General features: G+C 42.9%; 1 protein-coding gene and 1 non-coding gene across 3 annotated transcripts in view; one reads left to right on the plus strand and one right to left on the minus strand.

Moving 5' to 3' along the window:
* bcorl1 (BCL6 corepressor-like 1) overlaps positions 1-17,409 on the minus strand; it is a 30,369-nt gene extending 12,960 nt beyond the window's left edge. The window contains exons 1-3 of one of the 2 annotated variants that reach the window (XM_030740255.1): positions 17,293-17,409; positions 2,772-2,857; positions 51-2,648 (exon numbers count right to left, since the gene is read on the minus strand). In XM_030740255.1, the coding sequence (XP_030596115.1) occupies positions 51-2,648; positions 2,772-2,777 (2,604 nt within the window). In that variant the 5' untranslated portion in view covers positions 2,778-2,857; positions 17,293-17,409. Of the gene's footprint in view, positions 1-50; positions 2,649-2,771; positions 2,858-6,292; positions 6,397-17,292 lie in introns of those variants that run through there. The other variant, XM_030740253.1, reaches the window with a different exon arrangement.
* Positions 17,410-17,483: 74 nt separating this feature from the next.
* trnav-uac (transfer RNA valine (anticodon UAC)) lies at positions 17,484-17,556 on the plus strand. Its single transcript has one exon. It is a non-coding gene; the product is annotated as a tRNA-Val (tRNA).
* The last annotated feature ends 6,667 nt before the right edge of the window (positions 17,557-24,223 follow it).

Here is a 24,223-nt window from a genome sequence, read left to right on the forward strand (position 1 = left end):
TTAGAGATGAACGAAAGCCTTTCAGACAGTAGTAGAAATTAATAATTTACCTTCTTATTGGAGGACACTTTGGTTGGAGTATTTTCTGTCTCGTGCTTTTTCCTTCCTGCAGCCTTCTTTAACACATCCGTTGGTGATTTCTCCTTTGCTGGCTTCTTAGAACTGGTCTTTCTTTGTTTGATGGCAGCAGCTTTTGATTTGCTTGGCGACTCCTCTTTGGTTCCATTTGTTTTCTTCTCAAACTTGTCGCCTCCCCCCGCACACTGGCCTGTAAGAATAGATGCAACCATGCCCTCCAATTTGTCACCGGGAGGACCGTCTGACGGCCCACTTTCTTTCCTCAATATCTCCCCCTCTAACACCTGGGCTAGTTTACTCTCCATCCTGTTCCCATTTGTTGATACACTGCTCCCAAAGAGATGAGACTGGCCTGCGGGCTTCGAGGAGCCTTGCTTCACCTGAAGTCCCATGTGCTCTCCCTGACTGGTGTGCATATCTGTGTTATTCTCCAAAGGCTCAGTGGCGTTCGCCTTGTCATGTCTTTTCATAGCTTGAGTAAAATCCTCTTGAGATGGTGCACTAGGCCACTTTTCCACAGACCAGCATGGCGTGTATTCAAAAGTAGAGGTATGCTTAGATTGTATATCTTGGCTTCCCGCGAGTGGATTCAGAACATCAGCTTTTCGTGATGCAACAGGAGAGGCTTGGGAATTACCTTCGCCCGTCAGTGCTGTTGTATCAAGAGCTTGCTGCTTTACAATGGATGCAAGGTTAGACAGAGGAGACTTCATTCTCTCCCACTTATCATCCTCGGGTTTGGACGGGCTGTGATGGGCACTTGGAAACTTGCATCCTTCTGTAACTGTGGTGCCCTTGGCCTTTGGAGATCCTTGCATGACTTTTCTGTGAACAGAAGAAGCTTGATGTGAGAGATGAGATGCCTGTTGCCAAGCTGGACTGACAACAGGAGCAGAGTATGGTGCCGCTGTTTTGCCAGGTCCAGATTTGTGAGGAATCTGAGCATTGGTGGAGCTTAACAGCGCAGTGGTTAGGGCTCCTTTTGAGGGACAGTTCTTAGTTATGGCTGTGCTGGTGTTTTTAACATGCTTGACACTGTGAGCGTGTTGGTTACCCTTCATCAGACAGGATGGCTTCTTTCCTCCTGAGGCCAGTTGTTCTCCTTGGTCAATTATCGATATAAACTCCTGCTTTGCAAAACTCTGGAATTCATCTGCAAATGTCCCTTTTCCATCTTTGCCCCTTAGAGTAGAAGCCAGTATCGGACTAGCCACTCCTACATATGTACCAGGGATGCTTTTTATTGAATCCTGTGAAGATCCCTTAGCCCAGGCCGGTTTGGGTTCTGGGATCTGGTGATTCTGAGACCTACTTAATTGCTTTTGATGAGACCCATTTCTGTGGGTATTTGGTAAGACGGGGTATTGCACAGCGGAGCTGTAAGTTGCAGAGTGAGTCTTCTTTGAATTCAAAAAATCTCTCTGATTTGACTCATTATTGTGGGGCTCCATCATAGTAACAGGAGGGTCATTTAAGCATTTAGGGCGTTTTGATTTAGCGGACAAATCAAGAGGTACATCTCTTGGTTCAACTGAGCAGACCGTGTTGTCCTCTGCACCGGGTGATGTTGTTTTCAGAGAGCCCATGGCTGTTTTGTCTATGCTGTTGCTCTTCTCCACATGGTTCAGCAGTCTGCTCTGAGAGGCGATGTTGGCCAATGCAGAACCACAGCAAATAGCAGCGGTTGGAGACAAGGTGTAGTGAGTGGGTGCAGCTGAAGTTAATGATGGGTGTTGCAACGGTAGGGCAATAGCCGGTGAGGCTACCACAGAAGCTAAAGATTTATGTTCTCCTACAGATTTAGCATTCTTACTTGATGCGTGGTTAGATTTGAGTTTTGAGGTCGATGTGCCTGCCTTTTTCTCTGTAGCCAGAGTCCGGCCCACAGACAACGAATAGGGATAGGTCCGCATGAGAGGTGTCCCACCTGAGCTTTGAGGCTGGATTTCTTTCTGAAACTGAGTGGCCGTGGCTTCTCTCAGTGCTGCAATCTGTCCTAATGCTGGTGGAAGATTCATTTTACAAAGTGGAGAGGAAAAATTTGTGGTGGGAAGAAAGGCAACAGGCTGGGCTGGTTTAAACATGGCAGAGCACTGAAACCTAGGTGGAACACTTTGCACAGATTGTGTCTGTGGATGGGATTTCTTACTGGATGTCACATTGCTGTGACAGGGGCTGAGTGAATCCTCCTGGCTAACTTTTACACCACTTGACCACTGAGGAGCGGGGAAGACCCCAGAACCATCAGCTTTGAGCTTAGAGGCTTCTGCCCTTTTGTCTGTTCTCTTCTCTGAGCTGGTGAGGACCAAGCCGGACATTGGTGCATTGTTGAGCTGTTGAGGTGGGGAAAGTTCAGGGCTGTGGTTGTAGTTGTCCAGGCAGGCTTTTACTGTCTTACAGTCTTTTGTTGGAGTTGTCTTATTTTGCTGACTGAGAGTAACATCTCCTCTGAACTCAGGGGGGAGCGTCTGGGGGGGGTTTCCCACCATGCTAGTAGACGCTTTATTTGGAGCACTGATCTCTCTGCTCACCGTGCCTCCATCCCCTACATTCATTAGTGTGGGATCCACCTGAGTAATAAGAGAAGTTCATGAAGCCGGTGTTAATTATATAAGAGGACATGATGCACTAATCAAGTAATGTAACTTCAGCAAAAAAAAAAAAAAAAAGAAAAAAAAAAGAAAAACAATTACCTGCATAGGTGTTTCTTTAGCACAACATGCCTCAGGGGGTAGCTGAGTCAGTCAGGTGAGAGTTTTCCTTCAAATACAGTGATATGCTGCAAAATACACAGAAAAGGGAAAAAAAAACACTTGCTCTGATTACTGTTAGAGCTGTTCTCATTGCAGCTACAGAAAATATCTGTTCAACTTAACCTTCGTGAAGAAATAAGTAACCAAGTTTGGGCAACTGAAAACTTCCTTTCATCAAGACATGCTTGGAGTTCAGATGTGTTACAATTTCCTCAGAGCAAGGAGACAATCTAGAGCAGCAGAGAGAAGTGTGGTAAACTGACGGAACATATTTGTTGTGTTATTCCCTTTGATTTTATTTTGTTGCACGCAGGGAATACTGAAAAACTGCCAGTGTTCATCTATCCGCAATGCGAGCTGTCTTCACTAAAAATTGTACATTCACTGAGTGAAATGAGATCTAATGCATTAGTTGCAACACAGAAGGATTAAGAGCCAAAGAACCCTTGGCAGAGGCACGTGAGAGAGCAACACCAACGATCACCTCTTTCATGTTCCATCTCATTTCTGCAAGTTAAGGTTAACTCTGATGTTCTGCTGAAACTTTATGTTGGAAAAGAGATGGTTTTAATCCCCTTGACAACCTCCCTGCCGCCAGAATCCATATCATGCAAAATACTACAGCATGCTAAAAAAAATAGGAGAAACCATAAAAGGTTTTTCGAACCAAAAAGTTCAATCATATTCAAATAATTACATGCTTTCCATAATAAAAACTGGGCACAACAATTTCTGCGTCACTTGAGAGTCCATTCTCTGTGTATATTCACTCGAGGTTTCATGTTTCCATGTCACACTTGTTATAAAATTATCCTTGTTAAACATAGAGAAAGTTTCCCCTTCAGCAGATGCACAAATAAAAAAGGACACTAAATATAGAGCCTTTTGAGCTCAATAAAGAGACTTTGCAGAGCGATTCGCACCTAAGTGCAATTGGCAGTGTACAATAAAGAGAATGAATCCATTTGAACCTTATCTGGCAGAATTCTGTGCATTTTATTCTGTTATTTCTGACTATCTAATAAGCAAAAATGTCCATTATGTTTGAGAAAACTGAAAGAGCAAGTAACAAAACTTATTTTAAAGTATTTTTGCTGTTGATTTTTGTTTGGCTCTTTGAGAGTAAAAAAAAAATATATATCTATGTAGGATAAACCCTGAGCTAACTTCAATACAGGTTTACTGTAGCCTGAGTATACACTGTACCACTGTATTAGGAAAAACATGTACAAAAAATACAGTATTACTAGATGTGATCTGGAGTCAACAGAGGCTCAATATTACAGGATAAAAGGATAAAAACCATAATCGGGACACCCCTAGTTTTTTACTGCAGGCGCCCAGTGAGAAATGCTTTTAACAGTCACTTCAAACAGAGGCTCTTCCGAAGGCGACCCAAGGCCTGTCCCCAGAAGGCTCATTCAGTAATCCATGAGGCAATCAGCTGTTACTGCTCAAATGATCTTTTGTTAGAGCGAGCATCAGTGTGTGTTTTGTGTTTATTAGGTCATGCACACCCGTGAGTGACTAGAAATGAGCAAAGGTTTTTGCACGTGCACATATAATTAATGATTATGTATAACCGGACCACGTACTGGCATGCAGCCTTAAATGCTCATCAGCTTGATTTTAAACTAGACAATCCCACTTTTTGCTTTTCTGCTGAAAACTCACAGAAGACAAGTTCAAAAAAACGCACCGACAGCCATGCACACGATTATAAATAATAAGTAAAGAGTGAATCTAACTTTATATCATCTAATAAAAAACACAGCCTTCACCGGGGGACACACGTCGGAAGAGCCCCTCGTATTTACCGTAGGTAGAGGTGAGCGCAGACGAGCGCATCAGCAGGTAAATGAGACGACTACAAAAGGTACTGTGCAAAAAGAAAATCTATGCCAAAGCTTTGGGGGAATGGAAATGCTTCACCCTTGAGTCAGTGAAACATAACGAAGATGATGCACATAATGACTGGCAAGCCAATCTCTGCTGGAATCTGCGAGCACGGACTGAAAAGGGGGGGGAATCCAGCGATGCAGATGCCGCTCTGTGCAACGACGGTCTGCATACATTACCGTACAACAGTTGCTTACAGCTACTTTGTCTTTGTGCTGCGATCGCGGTCTACTCCGCCACTAAACATTTGAATTCATCCGCTCTGATGTAGGCCAGTAAATATATGCAGCAGTCCGTGCACACATACACACACACAGACGCACACCGTGGACAACACAAAGTCAAGCCCTGGGAGAAGGGGGGGGGGGCTTTGAGAAAAACCGCCTCGAAGAAACCAAATTGTTCCGATGTAGCCTACTTCCACCCGGTCAGCTCGCTGCCCAGCCCACGTACGGCACAAAAGACACGTTCACAATGTCACATCTGAAAAGTGCACAATAAGACCACAGGCGTGTTGAAGCATTAGGACACCCCGAAAATAACACGTTTACCTCTGTTATAATTATCAGCACGGAAAAACTCTGGAGAGCTCCGGGTCGCTCCCTCTCCCTCTCTCGCTGGAGATGGCGAACAGTCACCATAATGAGAGAATGGCAACTGGCTCTCAGGTGATCGGTCCATCCGCACACAAACACGGGCGCAAACTGAGCAGACAGCCTGTCTGCGTCTCTAAACCTTGTCTAAATAACCCGAAGAAGACGGGATGGGAAGGTTCAGAGATGAAAGACAGATGTTTGAGGAAAATATAGGAAAGTGACACGAGAGATTTCCCTCCTATCGAGTGGTTCCCTCGGCTGCGACGTATGAGCACACAATGTGGCAATGTGTCACATCTCCGCCTGATAAGGTAAGTCAACATCAATGCAAAGACATAGGGAGAACAACGGGAGAGCCAAACAAACTAAACTCCTGGACCGTTTCATCAGCCTACAAACTAACCCTGCCAGTGGACGTTTTTACAAACAAATAATCAATTTCTGCCGCTGATAACACAGAAAACTGGAGGCACAGACTTACTGGCAGATAAGTGTGTGTGTGTGTGGGGGGGGGGAGTACCCAGCAGGAGAACGCCCAGAGGGGTGGGTGACACAACTTATTGTGCAGCTGGAGTGGCCACGAAAAGGGGACAAACAATATATTTAACTCCGCTGACCACCACCACCACCTCCAGCAACGTTAGGTTTACAGCTTCCCTGCGCAGCCGAGTCTCTGCGAAGCCCTCGCAGCACTCCCGGCGGTTTGCATGTTGAGGCAAGCTACTGTTATTTATCCCCGGCCGACCTAATGTGAAGTGCTCCGGTCCCTCTTATCGGCCCTTTGGCGGACCGACTGAGCCACTTCGCCGTTGAAAGGCATTCACCAGAGCCCCCGACCCACCGAGCCTCTCCGCTGCTCTCCTCTCCGGCCCCTTTCGGACTCACTCTATGCGAAATACTGAATAATCCCCAAGACAATCAGCTGTGGGGATAAAAAGATGTCTAATGACACAAACAGTTACGAACCTGCTCGTCCAGATGGCATGTGAACCACGGTACAGGCACGACTGTGATACGGCCGTGTCCAGCCTTTCGCCTCTACCGTCCGCGGGTGCTCACTGATCTCGACGGTTTTCGGTCCTAAAAGTCCGGGGGGGGCGGGAGGGAGGAAGGGAGGAGGGGAGGGTAGGAGGGGGGGGGTCTTCAAGACGGTCCGTTCCGTATCTCCAGTCTCCAGTCTGGTGTGTGAGAGAGCGAGAGCGGAGAGAGAGAGAGGTGGGGGGGGCAGAAGGGTGCACGGTGACAGCATGGGAGATGTAGTGCTCGGCTATCCACGCCCAGGATTAGACGCTGGAGAGGCTGGGAGGGGTGAGCACTGCAGGTACCGGCATGCAACGCGAGCTCCAGCCGCTCAAGGGGAATGGGGGGATCGCGACCAAAAGAGTGTAACGGTGCGCTAAACTGAAAGGGCTTATCGGGGTAACGAAGTAATAAACTGTATTTAAATAAAAAAGAAGAAGAAAAATGAAAAGAAAACCAAAAAGCGGCTCCGAGGATCGCTGGATGTCGGTGCGTGCCTGAGTGTCAGTCGGGTCAATTAACAGTCAGCTGTGGGTGATCGTTTCTAAACGTCCACAATACGAATAAAAAAAAAGGTAGAGGAGGAGGTAGGAGAGGTTTGGGTCTGTTGCAGGCGAATTAACACGAGGAAGAAAGACTCTGGGGTGTTGGTGGCTCTCCAGTTACATGCTGTAGGCTGCAGCCTGACGGACTATAGCTGGGAGAAGATGCGGCTTTTTAATGACTTCTGTGCAGGATTTTGAAACAGATCCATGAATAATGTCATCCTCACAGAAGTCTGGGGTTATTTGTGATTATGCTATGCATCCAACCTCACCAGTCTATTGAGGTTAAGCTTCAAATACAGGGCTTCCAGCACTGACCTCCATCAGCTCAGTTGTATAAAAAGTCCAACTCTTGCTTACACGATGACATTTCCACCCGTGTCTACATTGTGTTAAATCTGATTGATTTTAAATTATCTGCACAATTATTTTCACACTCCTTTAAAAAAAAAAAAAAAGTGATATTATTAAACTCCTGAGTTGGAATTATTCACGTCAACAATGTGCCCACAAATACTTGCTGTCTTTCATTGAAAACAGTAAAAACACAACTCACTCTTCTTGGCAACTTTACTTCCTTTATGCCACACACAGTCACCACGTGCATTATGCTGAATACATCCCAAGTGAACCATGTCATATATATATATATATATATATATATATATATATATATATATATGACTTGGTATGAGCCAGTCTGGCCCACGTGCTGTGAAGAGATTCAGTAAACATGGATGCTAATAAACATTTATAATGAATACATGAACAAAGATGGTGCCAATCCCTCTGCAGTGCCTCTTCAGTTCCCTGTCATTCACCTCTTGCAGTGCTGTGTGTCAAAATCACATTTCCTGTTACTATCAGGTCAGCTCAGGTTTTAACTGGATAGAGAGAAGTGGTTTTAAGATAAGTTCAGGGCAAAACTACAATATGGATGAGGTGTGGGTTTTGAATTTTAATGCTGGCCCTCAGTTTTCTTCTCTGTATAAAAATCTAGACAGCTGCCCCAAAGCACAAGGACAAGAGCCTTCAACCTACTGACAACAAACCAAACATGCTTTAATATAGAAGATGCACTGCATTTAACACAACCGAAGGAGGTCAGGATATAAAACAAGACATATTACTCCAAAAAGTAATATCATCTACAACCTCTTTTGAAGGTTGTGCGCCTCATTTGTAACAGAATAAAATCCCCCCCCCCCCCACAAAGATTTGCAGCCTGTTGTGAATCTGAAAAAGTTCACACTGAAACATGAGCAGCTTTCTCCTTCACTGACTGTAGGAAGCTGTGGACCACCAGCTCATGTTTGCAGTTGTGAGGTGAATGACAACATATCTACAACTTCCACTCAAACAAAGGCAAACAAAAAAAAAACCCCTGAAGTTTCAACCCAGTCGGTGGAGCAGGAGTTTTGCACTTGGTCCTGTTCGACCGCGGCCGCCCCCCTCCCCAAAGATAAACAACCACAGGATATTTAGCGCTCTCACTCCATAATCACATTTTGGCTCAGTAGTTAAGCGGTACAGGTTACCCTGCTGTAATTAGGCCACTTGTCTTACCTGAATCCTGAAAGCAGCGCAGGCCTGCTGTTTACAAGGGTATCCGCTCCTTTAGGCCAACAAATTTCCTACTTTTCTTAACACTTGCGGGGGTGAGGAAATAACCATGCACGCATGCACACACACATACACACACCACGGGGAGCCTGACATCGTCGTGCCACTGAAAAAGAGTTTGTTTACTACCATGCACGATCCGTGTCGGATCCTGACCACCACGGCGGTGCAGGACAAACGATTCCGTCCATCCGCCGAGAGCAGAGCGAGCAGAAACTACTTCGCTGCCGCTCTCCTATCGCGGAGCGGATCGGTGTGTGAGAGCCTCTAACATGCCCTTCGCCATTCGCTCAGTAATGGCTGCGTGCAGGCAGCCAAATCGTTGACAGATGGCCAAATGTGAAATTGGGGGAAAAAAGGAAAAGAAAAAAACGGCGATCAGTTTAAAAAAAAAAAGGGGGGGGGGGGGGGGGGGGGGGGGCGTCGTAGAGGACCGTGTCGGCATAAAGCACGAGTATCACAAAGTCGCCAGCTGACACATCGCATTGTGTCTGAGTCGGGGTAACCCGGAGACCTCAACGACCGCGCAAGAGCTATCCCGGTAGTGACCGGCTGCTCGGGGCTTCACAATTATAGACGAGTTTGGTTCACGGGCTCCACATCGGACGTCTGAATCTGAGGGCTTCAAAAAAAAAAAACTTGTTATGCGTGCATTTGTAAATCAGTACAGCAGGGATGTGGTAGTCCGCACATGCACTATGACAACTGCGATATAGATGAAGGCACGTTGTTTATATCGCAGGCCCGATCTCTTTTTGTGAAAGAATATACCGTTTTCAAAGTGGGCATTCATAGTCATCTATCTGTGAGTCATATTGGAGATTATCGACCCTACCTATTTAGGCCGCCATGCTCTCCAGCAGCGTCGAGGATGTCCCGTCTGAGTTGGTGGTTCACCTGGTCAATGTTGAATGTCGAGGCTGGGAAGATGGAAGAATAACGCGCTTGAGTAAAAAAATCAAGCGCATTATTCTTCCATCTTGGTCTAAGTAATGAATTATTCTACAGCAAGCGAAGGGAGGATGGCAGCCGATCACAGAAACAGTCAGGGGTGATGTTCTTATTTTCCAGGTTAATGGATGGCCCTTTGCGCCGTCCACATCACGTTAAATATCTGCCTGAAATTCAAATATATCTCTTTGCTTTTAGTTACTGTGTCCGCGTTTGCGTAGCCGACTGCATCCACAGCCGGCACGCTTGCACTGCACACTCAGATGTCATCCCGACACACACAAGTTGGCTTGTCCATAGGCTACATGTGACACGATCCTACATAATGCCGTGGGATAACAGCGAAACATCTCCGCAACTACAGGCTACGGTAGCGGCTCCCGCAAGACAGCGACAACTAGAAAATGCAGATAGCCAGGTCAAAGTTTGGCAGAGTTTTGCTCGCCCTCAATAGCGTTGTGCAATGCCCCCTTTAATGCCCCCTGCTCGCCCGTAACGCCTTTGTTATTAGTAATCGCATGGTATTGCACCGTCTTACCTTGCGCTCCGAGCCGTCTACAGCCACAAAGCCAGCAAACACAGCGCAACAAGCTATTGTTGTCTCCACAGTGGCTTCGCTGCGGGGCCGGGGATGTGATTTTGAAGTAGAATGAATACAGTATGCAATTTTGGCTTGTCCTCGCGATCTTCCCTTATTGCCAGTTTTCGGTCTGCAGCAGCTGGAGATGAAAATCGCGCACCCTGGGTCCTAGCGCCGGGGTAAAGACCTACAGGTGAATAACAAACACGCTGGGTGCTCGGTGGGCTTGAATCTTTAAATGAACGATACTCGGCGAGTCAGACACACACAGTCCTTTATAAAGCACCTTTCCACAGCAGATTTAGATGTTCTGCTTAGAGGACACTTAAAGCAGGTGCGATCTAAATTTTGATTAAGCGTGTCTTCAAGTCCGATTACGCTGCCCACGCATTACTTTAACAATCTAATGATGGTTTAGCGTCAGACCCGTGCAGCCCAATTAATCACGGCACGCTGCAGTCTCTTACGAGGCCATCCAGCTCATTGCAGATGTGCAAAAAGAAGATAATACAAAGTCAAAAATCAAAGTGGCCAATTTTCAATGAAAAGGTGCACTTGTTTGTTAAAGTCAGTCACTACAACCTGTAATATACATGTCCAATAAGTTTTCATATGTTTAACAGTGGAAAAAAAATGTCAGAAGCTACCTTTATTGGTGGATTTTATATTTGCTGATATTAGCTCATAGCAACTGCCATTTCAGCTGCTAAATACTGAAGATTGTGTATGATTTCATTTTATAGTTTGTCCATCACTGGATCTCCCTAAAACATCTTATACTCCTCAAGCTGTAATTTCTATACTATTTTGCATTTTGAGTAATACCTTTTCTCGAGAGGGGTTTCAATGTGAATCTGCTATGGCAAGAAGCTTTGGACATGAGCAAGACAGCCTGCCTATTTCCTGTGTGAATGAAATATTGAGGTTCAGATGCAGCGTTCAAACAACAGCACTTGAGGGCAACGAGCATTATGGTGAATCTACAAATTGATATAGCATCTGGTGTCCTAGTGGCTAATGGTTACCATATTACTCTTACTATAACAGTTTAACTCCCCACTGGGTGACATTTGTTGCATACTATACCTCCCTCTTTCTCTCTCTCTCTGTCTCTCTCTCTGCCAGTTTACTGTCTTTGGATTGTCAACTGATGAAGTAAGAAAACTGAATGAAAAAAGAGCCAGAATATGTACAGGCAGCATGGAGGGCCCGTGCCCTAAATGTCACACAAGCAGACTAATAAAGGGTCTGAAATCATCTATATAACAGCCAAATTGCTGAGTTACTGATGAATCACTTTAAAAGTGTTGAAAGACGCTCATGGAGGTTATTAAAAAAAAAGTCAGAGATCGCGTGTTCTCTTGGCAACGTGACAGACAAGACAGAGTAAATATTATAAAAGTACAAATATAGATGTTGGGAAAATAATGTTGAAAAAGCAAGTCTAATCATTAGTGATGGAGAGCCACATAATGTAACATCTAGTTTAATTTCCCTTTTCTTTGTTTAACGCTTTCACTGCATCGCTACACGTGGACCTCTCAAAGATACCTGGGCCAGAAAGGTCAGGACATCCTGAGAACTTGTTAGAGGCTGTAAAAGTACCTTAAGTCAGAAAACAAATCAGGACTGCTGTTAAGATCCAGATTTGTCAGGATACAAACCTTCAAGACTTAACCAGTAGGATAAGAGAGGACGCAAAGAAGAGATGGCCTGCATATGTGCAGATTTAAGGAGTCACACTTCTTGTTCTTAAAGAGAAGAACTCAGGAGCAGTACCTGAGATCTTTCAGGCCTCATCAGACAACTGCTACAGTACACACACTGCACAGTATTTAGGGCAGCTGTCTGTGCTAGTAATGTCCATTGCTTTCACTTAATTCATGGTCACACAATCATCCATTTAGGTGATTGACTGCAGGTTAACCCGAACTGGTTATTTGGGAGACACCATCACATTGGTTAAAATTGTACGGCCATGTAAGCCCAAATACAAAAAAAGACATATGCTTACATGAAAGCTTTGTGGTTTAATCGTGCCCAGGTTTTGAGATATGTGATGCTGATAAAGGACAGTTTGCATGATCTACAGACCTTGCTGTGAGCAGTTGTCACTGGAAATACTGGACTTCCTACTGATGGACAGACCCTATGGAAACTGCTGACAGTGACATCTGAAAATTATCCTGAGTAAGTGGGACATGGCAGCCTATTCTTTTAAAATGCATTTTATATTAATATGCATTATTTCGGGGCAGGGGCCTGAAATTTAACAAGAAAAACTAGCACATAAAAACCACAAAACTGGGTCTGAATGAGATGTTTTTGTGTAATTCTGACAACCTCACACTTTATGCCAGATGTTCATGTGGCATGTGATCAATTTAAGGTGTTTCAAAGGGAGAAAAGACAGACAGACGTGAGAGTAAGAGCATAAAATAACTCAGAATGAAGATACTGTAGCTGCGCTCTGTGGGGGCTCAGGGTCTACAGTCACTGGAATCACACACGTGTCCAAGAAGACCATCAAAATGGCCACAGGCATTTTACAGCAAATGGCATTGCTTGTAAAACTGGAAACACGCTGCACAGATGAAAGTCCGACTGAAACAGCAGTTTAGTTCCAGTGACTGATTTTCAAGATGGTAGAACATCTGCAGTGGTCTGCATCAAATCAGGCCGTCTACTCTTGACAGTGGGCACACATTATTGTGTAGAAGAAGATTAGAAGTAAAAGCTTTCACCTATTTGAAGCTTAGATGCAAAGCACAGACCCACACCGGACCCTTTTATACGAGACAGTTGTCACTCCGTTAACAGACAGTCCGATCTGCAGTGTAGCACCACACACTTCACTGTAAATGACACAATTACACTGTATTATATCAAATAATTATCAGCTTCAGTTTCACCTCTGTGTGCCTACATTCACTCTGTATATCACCAACATGTTTGTGCTCTCAATTTTACGGCCTCTCTTTGTTGTTTTAGGGAAGTTGATTAAACTGCATTTAAATATGTGGATCATTGGTTCACTTTTGGTCTTAGTAGAACACTAAACAGCCTCCTTTCTACATCATCATTGGGGGGGGGGGGGGGGGGGGGGGGGGGGGGGGGTGTTGACCCATACAAATATGTCCATCCTGCTTATCCAGTTTAGGTTCACTGGGAGGCTGGAGCTATCATTCAGAGAGAGGTGACGCACACCGAGGACAGGTAGCCAGTCCATCACAGAGCTAACTCAGAGACAGATATAATCAAGTCTTTGGACTTTGAGATGAAGCTGGAGTCCATGAAGAGAGTACACACAGGCAGAAAGCAGCACGAATACACACAGGGGAGAACATACAAACTCCACCCAGAAAGGTAAGGCTCCAGCCAGCTGGCAGATTCAAACCTGGGACCTTCTTGCTGTGAGGGGACAGTGAGAACCACAGCACCACCACGCACCACCATTGTTTTAAATGGGGTATTAAAGGCATGTTGTGGAATGTTTGACCACAAGTGGCACTATGGAGCAAAATTTTGTTTATTTCAGGGATTTGGATTGTTCTGCTGCCTCATACCAATGTCGGCTGAAACCTCCTGGTCGGCTGCAGCCTTTGTGTGTGAAGTTTGGCTGCTCTCCGTGTGCCCACATGCATTTCGTCTGGGTACTCTGGTTTCTGTGAAAGTGAGTTTATCTGTCTCTGAGCTAGCCCAAAGTCAGACAGGTTAAACTAAAACCTATGAAAGATCTCAGTTATCCAGTCAGTTCAGGTTATGATAGTCTTAAGTGCTTGTAAAGAAGGCAGTAGGCCTTCTTGTTTGTTAAAGGTTTTGAAGACATTCGAATGATCATCTGAAAGGCCTCTTCAGTTCTAAACAGTGATAAGAGTCCCAGGTATTTAAGCTTAACTGACTTTGTCACCTTGGAGGTTATACAGAGAGTGGCTGACCCACCCAGTCACCCAGTGAGTCTTTAGGATGGCATGAGACAAGGTGTGAAATCTCTGCGAGACAGTGCCCCACCTTGCCAATGCGTGAGTCATTAAGGTCACATGGGTCAAGGTGTGAATGGGGGTTGAACTGCCTGGGAAGGGATTTCAAGACTGCATTATAAATGGCTGATAGCTGGTGTCGTAGGCCACCACCTCCATCAAGGATGGTCGTTCCAGGTGGATGTAGATGGCCTCCTTTACTCCTCACTCAAACCATCTGTCTTTGTCCAAAATGTGAACATTTGTATCCTCAAAGGAGTGTCCCTTTTCCTTTGAGGGCTCAGCTCATGAGCTCATGACAGAGAGTGCTGTTACTTTAAACCTTCTATCTCTGTGATCATTTTGCTTGTAAATATAGCTAAAATCTGAATTTTAACTTCTGCATATGGTTATTTTTTTAATATTAGAAAACTTTGCTGGTGCAATCCCAGAGAATAATCTACCGGTAGTTGCTGTTGATTACAAGTAGCCCCACCATCCCCCCAAAAAAGACATTTGGGACTGCCTAGTGTCAATGGTGGACATGTAAATACATGTGCACATGTCCTCATGTGCCTGCTCATTCACGAGACAAAAAAATGGGGACCCTTTGTGACCAACAGAGGTCACAAACCTTTGTCCTGATTTGTTTCACACACTATTAAGGTGATTGACAGCTGGTGAAGGTAAAATGCCAGCAAAATGAGCAATGAGCCAACAAACAAGAAGCTGTGTGCAAGCAAAGACGGATGGAAACAAGTGAAGGTTAAGAAGATTTTAAATAATCTTTACAAAGAAAAAAAAGCACAATGTGTTTTTGATAAGAAACAGTGAAATTAACCATACCTTTAAGATAATTCAAGCTGATCTATAAATGGATATATATATATACATATAAGATTTAATGTTAAAACTCAGGTCATGGGTCACACCATGAAAAATCAGTGTCTCCCACCTGACCCCCCTCAGAATCAGTTTTTTTTTTGTACAGTATCTTAAGTGTAGTTATTGATGCCATGCAAAAATGTACCTTCTTGCTATGAAGATTTTCTGAGTTACAGGCCCTCAGAGTACACAGGAACTAGTTTATTTTTCCAGCATGTCTGAGCTCCCGTAACTGCTTAAATAGAGGCCATATCCACATGAAATTTTCAGGGCTGAGAAACACCTTTGAGCACTGATAAAAACTCCAACCAAATCACTTCTACAACATTTTTCTATGAACAATTTTGAGCATCAATGACATGAGATATTTCATAGTTTCAATGACAAAACTGCACAAGTCTATGACCCAGAGTAATAGAACAGCAACGGTGCCCTGGATGTTTTATTTATACATCCATCCATTCATTTTCTTCTGCTTATACTTTTCAGGGTCTCAGGGGGGCTGCCATAGGGCGAGAGGCGGTGTACACCCTGGACAGGTAGCCAGCCTGTTGCAGGGCTAAATGTTTTATTTATTTTCTTATAATTCTTTGGAGAAATCTTTGAAAAGTCAATCATATCACCATCTGGGATAAGCGGCTAAAACAAGTTACAACATATAAAAGGTCTCCTTTTTTACCTACATTTTCATACCAGGCTCTTCAGCTGAACACTTTCTGTAAATATCATGTCATACCACAATACCTGCATTCATTTTTAGATTTAGGCTCCTTATTGTATTATATTTAGATTTTGATTTATTGAGCTTTTAGCTTTTTCTATTTAAACAAGCTCATTTTTTAGTGTAATTTTAAACCTTTCTGAGCTATTTTTTTCTGTGATATTGCAAATCTGCTGCAACCTGCCACAGCCTACAACCTGTTAACTCAGGTTACAAGAGGACCTAAACAAAAATTTTTTATTAAATAAAATTTATGAACAGCTAATTCTGTTTGTCAAATATGAGGTTATTTTAAATGTCCCCTTAGCAATTTAATTTTTAACTTGTATGTTTACTTTATGATACTGTATGGCCTGTCTAGTATCATAGACACATACCATTCAGTCAGATCCAGTCTGTGGAACAGATCTAGTCCATCTTGCATTTTGATCCTGCCCACATATGAATCTATATGATTAATTCTGGCCCGCTGTGTTGGATCAGTGAGAATACAAGCTCTGGCTGGCTCTCAAGGTGTGCTATTGTACCCCTCATGATAAACAGACGCAGCTGTCATCCCCACATTTTCCAGCCAGCCTGACTCCCCTTCCCTCACTGGCACCTAAGGAAGCTGGAGTCAAAATGGCTAAAAATGGAAGAATGAGATGCTGAAGGGAGGAGATTTCAAGAGGCCACCGAAAGGACACCCTCTGGAATAAACGACTTACAATGTGTTTGGTGAAAGATCAAGTCATTGGAAAGAATAGAAATACGATTACATATTTCAGACCCTACGGGAGCATAAAAAAAGGAGGTACCAGGGATCTGGACAGTTGCCTGATTGAGGAGCTTCACCAATCAGCAATAAACACACTTACAATTTAGCAAGAGACCGCTTGGGGGTTCATATTAGAACCTTCTGATACACTCGCAGATATAACCAAGAGGTAGCTCAGGAGCCTCCAAGATGCATAATGCACAACATACAACATATTGATATAAACAGATAATCAACTACACTGAATCTAGATCTGATCCTTTATTCTAAGCAGGACTGCATTAAGAAAGGTAAAAAGCTTCTGATGCAGTAAATGTTTAAGTGCCCTGCTTGTAGCTGCTTTCTACAGTGTTATTCTGCTTGTCTATACGTCACACACAGGCAGTGATGTGTAATGTTTAAATCTGTTTAGACGGCTGTGCATCAAGCCTACAATATTTAACATGTGCAAAACTCTTCAAGTTAAATTTTGGTAAAAAAAAAAAAAAATTTTTAACATATGGTCAGGGTAAAAAATAACTTTAAAAGTGTCTCATTGTCAGACAGCTTTTGATCCAAAATCTAAAATCTAGCTCCAAGTTTTCACTTAAGTGGAGTTATATGTACAGACATTGTCCTGTTCTATGGGTAAAGAGGTTCCATGCTAGCCGGATAAGCCAAGTGAGCTTCCTAAGCTAGAAACGCTAATCCTGACTTGGTATGTTGTTAGTTCATGCGGCCGGAAGGCTGGACACCCGGACAAATGGAGGTGACTCGCCCAGCTCGGTTATTACCAGCTCAGAAGTAGCAGCTCGGTGCTAGCTACCATAATGTGTAATCGTCCAAACAAGCAGAAAACGGGCTCGACTCACACTGGAACTAAAAACACCAACAGCTAGGTTAGATTAGGACGTAGTTAGGTTAGTATCCGAGCGAGATGACTTACTGGGGGAGACTGACACTCATCGTCAGTTTGTCTAAAAAGCAGCGAAGTCAGGGCGCTACAGGAAAGAGAAGCAAATACCAGCGGACTCCCGGAGCTGTTATTCCTTCATTATATCGGAAAACCAACCGATTGTGAACATTAGGTGTGTTGTGTATCTTTATCGGGCTATCATAGGACAACGTGAATCAGCTGGTTCCATAGTGTAGCGGTTATCACGTCTGCTTTACACGCAGAAGGTCCTGGGTTCGAGCCCCAGTGGAACCAGGAATTATTTTCTGGTTCGAAGCTTAATTGAACGTTGGTGAATCATTAAAATGAAGCTAATAAACACCTTTGACAAGACCAGTGTAACTTTATAGATTTAAACCTCAGGTTGAACTGAAAAAGAGGTACCGGTGTTTGGTAGAGGGTAAGTCTCAATTAAAGCATCTAGGAAGCAAAAGTAACGCTGCAACCTATCCACTCTAAAACTACAAACTTTGGAAGTGCTGTTGTGTTGAATTGCCTGAAATTTTCAGTTGTTCCTAAAAAATATGCACCTCTGAAAGCTCTGTTTTCTTTTAGCTATATTTACAAATTCAAACACTACCTGTATTGCAGCATCTTATAACTAGTGTTTCCTTTATGTATAAGATACCGTGCCCCTAAAAGAGGTTTTGGCCTAAAAGAAAATCACCAGAACTTCAATAGAAACATTTGTAACTATCTTTATTATGTGGAGTTTAATTTACGCAAGCTTAAATATATTTTTGTTTATTAAGAATTCAAAAACATCCCAAAATGCAAAGACGTCTGTTAGGTAAGGTAATGCAGATTGCCTTAACAAACAATTACGAGTGGACACCTCCAGAAAGGCCCACTTCTGGAGGATGTGTTATAATACCATGCACCACTTGTTCCTTCAGTAAGGAAAAAAAAAAAAATCAACTGTAGGTGTATTAGATACAGTAATGTGTAAAAGTCTTGAGTCACCCCTCATTTCTTTATATTTTGCTAGGAAAATGGGAAATTTGTGCAGCGATTTATTGAAACATATGCAAACATCCATGGAAATGCAGTCTATAAGGACAATATCTGTACAATTCTCTCCCTCAAAGTCAGCATATTCTTCAGCATAGCCTGAACTCTCTTAGTCAGCTTTCTAATAAGTCTTCAAGAATAGTTCTCCAGATTTCTTGAAGGACATTCAAAGGTCTTCTTTGGATGTTGGCTGCCTTTTGTTCTAATCTCTGTAAAGATGATCCCACACCGCTTCAATAACATTGAGATCCAGGCTCTGCGGAGGCCAATCCATGAGTGTACCATTGTGTTTTTCTATCCAGTATCCTTTTACTGCACTGGCAGTGTGTTTGTGGGATCAATTTAATGCTGAAAAATGAAACTGTTGCTAATCAGATGCTTCCCAGATGGTATTGCATGGTGGATCAAAACCTGACGGTACTTTTCTGTTTATAATTCCATTAGTTTTAACAAGATCCCCCAACACCACTGGCTTAAATGCAGCCCCAAACCATGACAGAGCCTCCACCATGTTTTACAGATGGCTGTAGACACTCACTGTTGGACCTCTGTCCAGACCTCTTCCTTATATAGTAACAATGATTTGAACCAAAAATTTCAAATTTGGAGTCATCACTCCATAATATGTGTTGATTTTCAGTCCAGTTCTTGTGTAGTTTGGCATGCCTCAGCATTTTCTCCCTGTTACCTTTCTTAAGAATGGCTTCTTGACAGCCACCCTTCCACTGAGGACATTTCTGATGAAACTTCAGTGAACAACTGAAGATCATTTGAAGGTGCACTTCTCAGGCCCTGTGTCAGGTCCTTGCTTTTTTTCATTTTTCCAAGGACATGAATTTCAGATGTTGTTTTTTTTTTTAGCCCTGCCACTTCATCTTTTATCCTCTACTTGTCCAGTTTCATTAAATTTTATAAGAACAAACTGCATACTATGCTGTGATATGCCAAGTTTTTGGTATTTCTCAGCATGGTATGCTCTTTGTGAATCACCTTGTTGGTGCAAAAATACTATTTTCTGCCTGTCAAACTGTCTAATCTTTGCCATTTTTCATGGATTCACTTAAGGAAATGAGAACAAATTATGTGTTTTTGTGACAGGCTGCTAGTAACAAAGTGCCTAAAGATACAATTTAAACATAGTTCCTAGTTATGTTTTCTGTTATGCGCAGACACAACAATGGTTAAGCCCTTGAGTTAGGTTCCTGTTAAATGCTTGAATGATTCATAGGTCAGTGTTAAGTGGCTTAACAAACAAAAAACATTCCTCTGAAATTGGTCAGGTACAAGGACTGGACTGAAAATGACTGAAAAAGCAGCCAATGTCCAAAGAAAAACTTTAAAAGACCTTCAGAAAGCCTGGAGAACTTTTGCTGAAGACCACCTTAAAAAATTACAAGAAAGTCTGGCTTTTTGTAGCGAAATATAAAGAAATGAGGGCTAGACTTTTGCACAGTCCTATATATGAGTTTATAAATGCTATACAAAATATCTGCAGAAATTTTATTTTTTTTCCTGTCCGATTCATACAAATCACCCCAAATCTAAATATCTAAATGTCTTTTTAAACATTAGTCAAGCAGCAACAATTGTGAGATTCCCTGAGAAAATTTTAACAAGCTTTTCTAAAAAATGATCCACATTACATAAAATTGATTCATTGTTTATGTAAGGAAAAACTGAGTTACATTGTCCTTCAAAGTTACAAGGAAATAGAAAATGATTTTTAAAAAAAAAGGTTTTAGTGAATAAATAGAAAATTAAAAAAATAAATAATTGAGGGAAAAGGACACATGAATGTCTCACAAATTTCTCAGCTATAACAATTTCACCATGATGTTTTTCATATTTGATTGTATGCTGACCATCATCAGACTCTCAACTGTTGGCCAAACAAAAGCAACCTCTGAATCTAACTATTTAGCTCTGTTTGCTTATTAAAGTCATTTCTGTCATTTTAAAGAAAGGCTGGTTAATCAAATGTCTGATTAAAAAAAAAATCAGCAAATGAATCAAAAATAATTGGTAAGAACACCCCAAATAATTAGCCACACCACACTGGTTGTACACATGAAGAAACGTTACAGAGGAATGAAGGAATAGTCACTGCTCTTTTCTCTCTCCATGTGGTGTTTTAACATTAACAATTAACACCATCCTTAAATATCATGATGTTTTATGTCATTTGTGATTAAAAAACAACAACATATTGAGCAGAGTTATAATTCAAGGTGAATAAGTTGCACAGAACAATGAGCAACAATGAAGGCAAGTTATTAGTGAAAAGTGAAAAGAGGGAGAAGAGGGAGAAGAGGAAACGCAAGCTAGTGGTGAGTGGAGCAGATAATCCATCCATCTATTTCCCTCCACTTATCCAATTCAGAGTCATGGGGGAGGGGGCTGGAGCCTTTCCCAGCTGTCATAGGGTGAGAGGAAGGGTATACTCAGGACAGATCGCCAATCTATCACATAATTAAATAATACGCTAAATAACTAAATGATGCTCATCTAGCTTTAATTGTGGGGGAGAGAGATATGAATGATTTAACTTCCACTGGCACCTCTTTATTTCTTTTGTTTACTCTGACATTTAACATAGCCAGCAGAGAAGTCTAGTGTGTCCACCTGGCCATGACATGATCAAATCGAATGTCCATGTTTTTTGTTGCTGTCAGATTATTTATAAGATTATGGTTATAAACACTGGTTTAAGGGGCCATCTGTGAATTTTCTGCTTAGGGCCCCGATAGACTCTAGAACAGCCCCTGCGTGCCACCTACAGAAATACTATGATGATTCTGCAGTGGTTAAATGTATTAGTGATGGGCAGGAGGAGGCGTACACACCACTACTGGATGATTTTGTGGAGTGGTCTTAGAAGAAACATCTGTTTCTGAAACAAGACCAGAAGGACGGTGACTTCAGAAGGAAGAGGACGACTACACAGCCGGGACATGATGTCAGTGTGGTGAAGGTCTATAGGTACCACAGTGATTACTGAACTGGAAGACCAACACAGAGGCTGTATACAAGAAGGGGGTGAGCAGGCTCTATTTCCTAAGGAAGCTGAGATCCTTTAACGTGTGCAGCAAAATGCTGGAGATATTCTATCAGTTTGCTTTGGTCTGCTGGGGGAACAGCATCAGAGCTGGTGACGCCAACAGACTGAATAAACTAACAGGATGGCTGGCTCTGTGATTGGCTGCAACCTGGACACTTTTGAAGCTGTGGTGGAGAGGAGGTCACTGAACAAACTGTTATCCATCAGGGATAATTCTGATCACCCGCTGCACCACTTACTGGACAGGCAGCGGAGCACCTTCTCTAACAGACTGATTCAGCTCTGCTGCTACAAGGAGATACATGAAATCCTTTATACCTCATGCAATAACTCTCTACAGTGCAACATGTGTATAGCAGAGAATCATCTGAATCTTCTGTATGTTCATTTAGACATCTTATTTCAATCCTGAATTCTTCTCATGTCATCTGATATTTTTTAACTATATTTAATAATCCATTTTATTTTCTGTTTTGGTTTGTTGATACTGAAATACCTTATTTGTTATATTATTCTTACTATTCTTAATAGTATTATCATTGTTGCTGTTGTTATTATTTATATATTAACTGCTGTAACAAAAGAATTTCCCACATCTGGAGTAAATAAAGTATACTCAACCTTATATTTATTTATTATCAGTATTAAATTAGTAATTAGTACTGTGATTCAGCAAACACAGTTTTCAGAGAACCAATGGCCTTCAAAGAAGAAACAACAAATGGCAGTTGGAGCTTTTCTGAATCACTAACTCCTGCTTCTCCAAACCAAAATCTCAGTGTCTTCTTAGTTTTCACCTAATTAGACACAATTTGAAGATCTTATTTAATTGTTTATACAATTCTAAACATGCAATCACTTGCTAAAAAGCATTTTTGCGCAGTGATTCGCATGTGATGCATGGGTTCTAACAACAGGAGGCAGACGTTAATCACAATACAGCACAGACGTCATTTCTCAAACACAACTCAAGTGTTACTGAGGTAATTTCACAGCAACAAGACATTTTAAAGTGCACAGCAAGCAAACGGGAGATAAAGTTTGATTTCACTAATTGATGAAAGCAATGCGAGAGACAGAGGAGGAAGGAGCAGGAATGTGAGGAAGAACAATATCAAAAACAGTCATTTAAGAACTGTGACAGTGCATGTTTTGGACATGGAATGACAACCCACATGAAACATAATGTTCCAGTGTTCTGTTGGATTTAGGTCGGGTGAGCGTGGGGGTGCCATCCGTTCGTTCATCTTCCAGGAACTGCTTGCATACTTTTTGCCATGTGAGGCCGAGCATTGCCGTGCACCAGGAGGAACTCAGGACCCGCTGCACCAGGGTCTGACAATGGGTCCAAATATTTATTTCCAATACCTAATGGCAGTCAGGGTGGCCTAGCCTGGTGCCTGAGCTCTGTGCGTCCCTCCATGGACATGCCTTCTCAGACCATAACTACCCCACCACCAAACTAGTCATGCTGAACAATGTTACAGGCAGCATAATGTTCTCCATGGGTTCTACAGATCCTTTCACGTCTCTCACATGTGCTCAGGGTGAACCTGATCTCAGCTGTGAAAAGCACAGGGTGCCAGTGGTGGTATGCCTGCCAGTTCTGGTATGCCAAATGCCATTTGGGCTTCACGGTGCCGGGCAGTGAGCACAGGGCCCACTAGAGGACATTGGGTCCTCAGGCCACCCTCATGAAGACGGTTTCTGGTTGTTTGGTCAGAGACATTCACACCAGTGGCCTGCTGGAGGTCATTTTGTCGGGCACTAGCAGTGCTCATCCCTGTGTTCTAGCCAGTGGTTGATTGCCCAGTGCTGTGACGGGCCGAGGTACTATCATGCCTGGCTGAGAACTTCACTGGTTCACCGTCAGCGGCGGCGCTGTTAGGACTAGCACACGGTTGTCTGATTGTCCGAGGCTCGCTGCCAGGCTGTGAATTTTTCTGGCTAGATTGCTGCATCCTGTATCTCCTTGCACAAAGGAGCAGATACCGGTCCTGCTGATGGGTTACGGACCTTCTGCGGCTCTGTCCTGCTCCCCTAGAGTAACTGCTTGTCTCCTGGAATTTCCGCCATGGTGGGAGACACAGCAAACCTTCTGGCAATGACACATATGGATGTGCCATCCATTATAGGAGTTGGACTACCTATGCAACCTCAATAGGGTCCAGGTATGGCCTCATGCTAGCAGTAGTGACACTGACCCTAACCAAATGCAAAACTAGGAATAAAAAAATGTCAGTGGCCTCCACCTGTAAAACCAGTCCTGTTTCAGGGGCTGTCTCATTATTGCCCCTCTAGTGCACCCATTGTTTCATTACTACCAAAGCAGCTGAAACTGATTAACAATCCCCTCTGCTACGTAACTGACCAGATCAATATCCCAGACGTTTAGCTGACTTGATGCCGTACTCTGAATAAAAACTGTTCCTTTAATGGTTTTTGAGCAGTATATTTTTTATTTAGAGGAGAATGGCCAGGCTGCTTTAAGTGGATGGGGGGGGCAACAGGATCACGCAGCATGCCACAAAACTCAAATCATCTCAGTTGTGACAACTGCAAAATAAACAATAAAACAAAACAAACAAAAACAGTGAGACGTTCAGAAATAGTTAAATTAAAAAAAAAAAAAGGGCAACTCAACCAAGCAATTTACTGACATAAAACTGAAGTGAGCCAACAATGACAGCCAACATAGGCTTCTAAATAAAAAAGGGCAAATTTGCCAAATTGTTATTATAATCACGGTCAGCTCAACCTCAGTCTTTGACTCCTGCGTTAACTAAGAATCTGTAGATTTAAAGCTGTTCCAATCACCTGGGCCTCTTATAAAGTGCTGTGAAGAAGTATTTG

This window comes from Archocentrus centrarchus, chromosome 10, assembly GCF_007364275.1.
Source record: "Archocentrus centrarchus isolate MPI-CPG fArcCen1 chromosome 10, fArcCen1, whole genome shotgun sequence".
Taxonomy (NCBI): domain Eukaryota; kingdom Metazoa; phylum Chordata; class Actinopteri; order Cichliformes; family Cichlidae; genus Archocentrus; species Archocentrus centrarchus.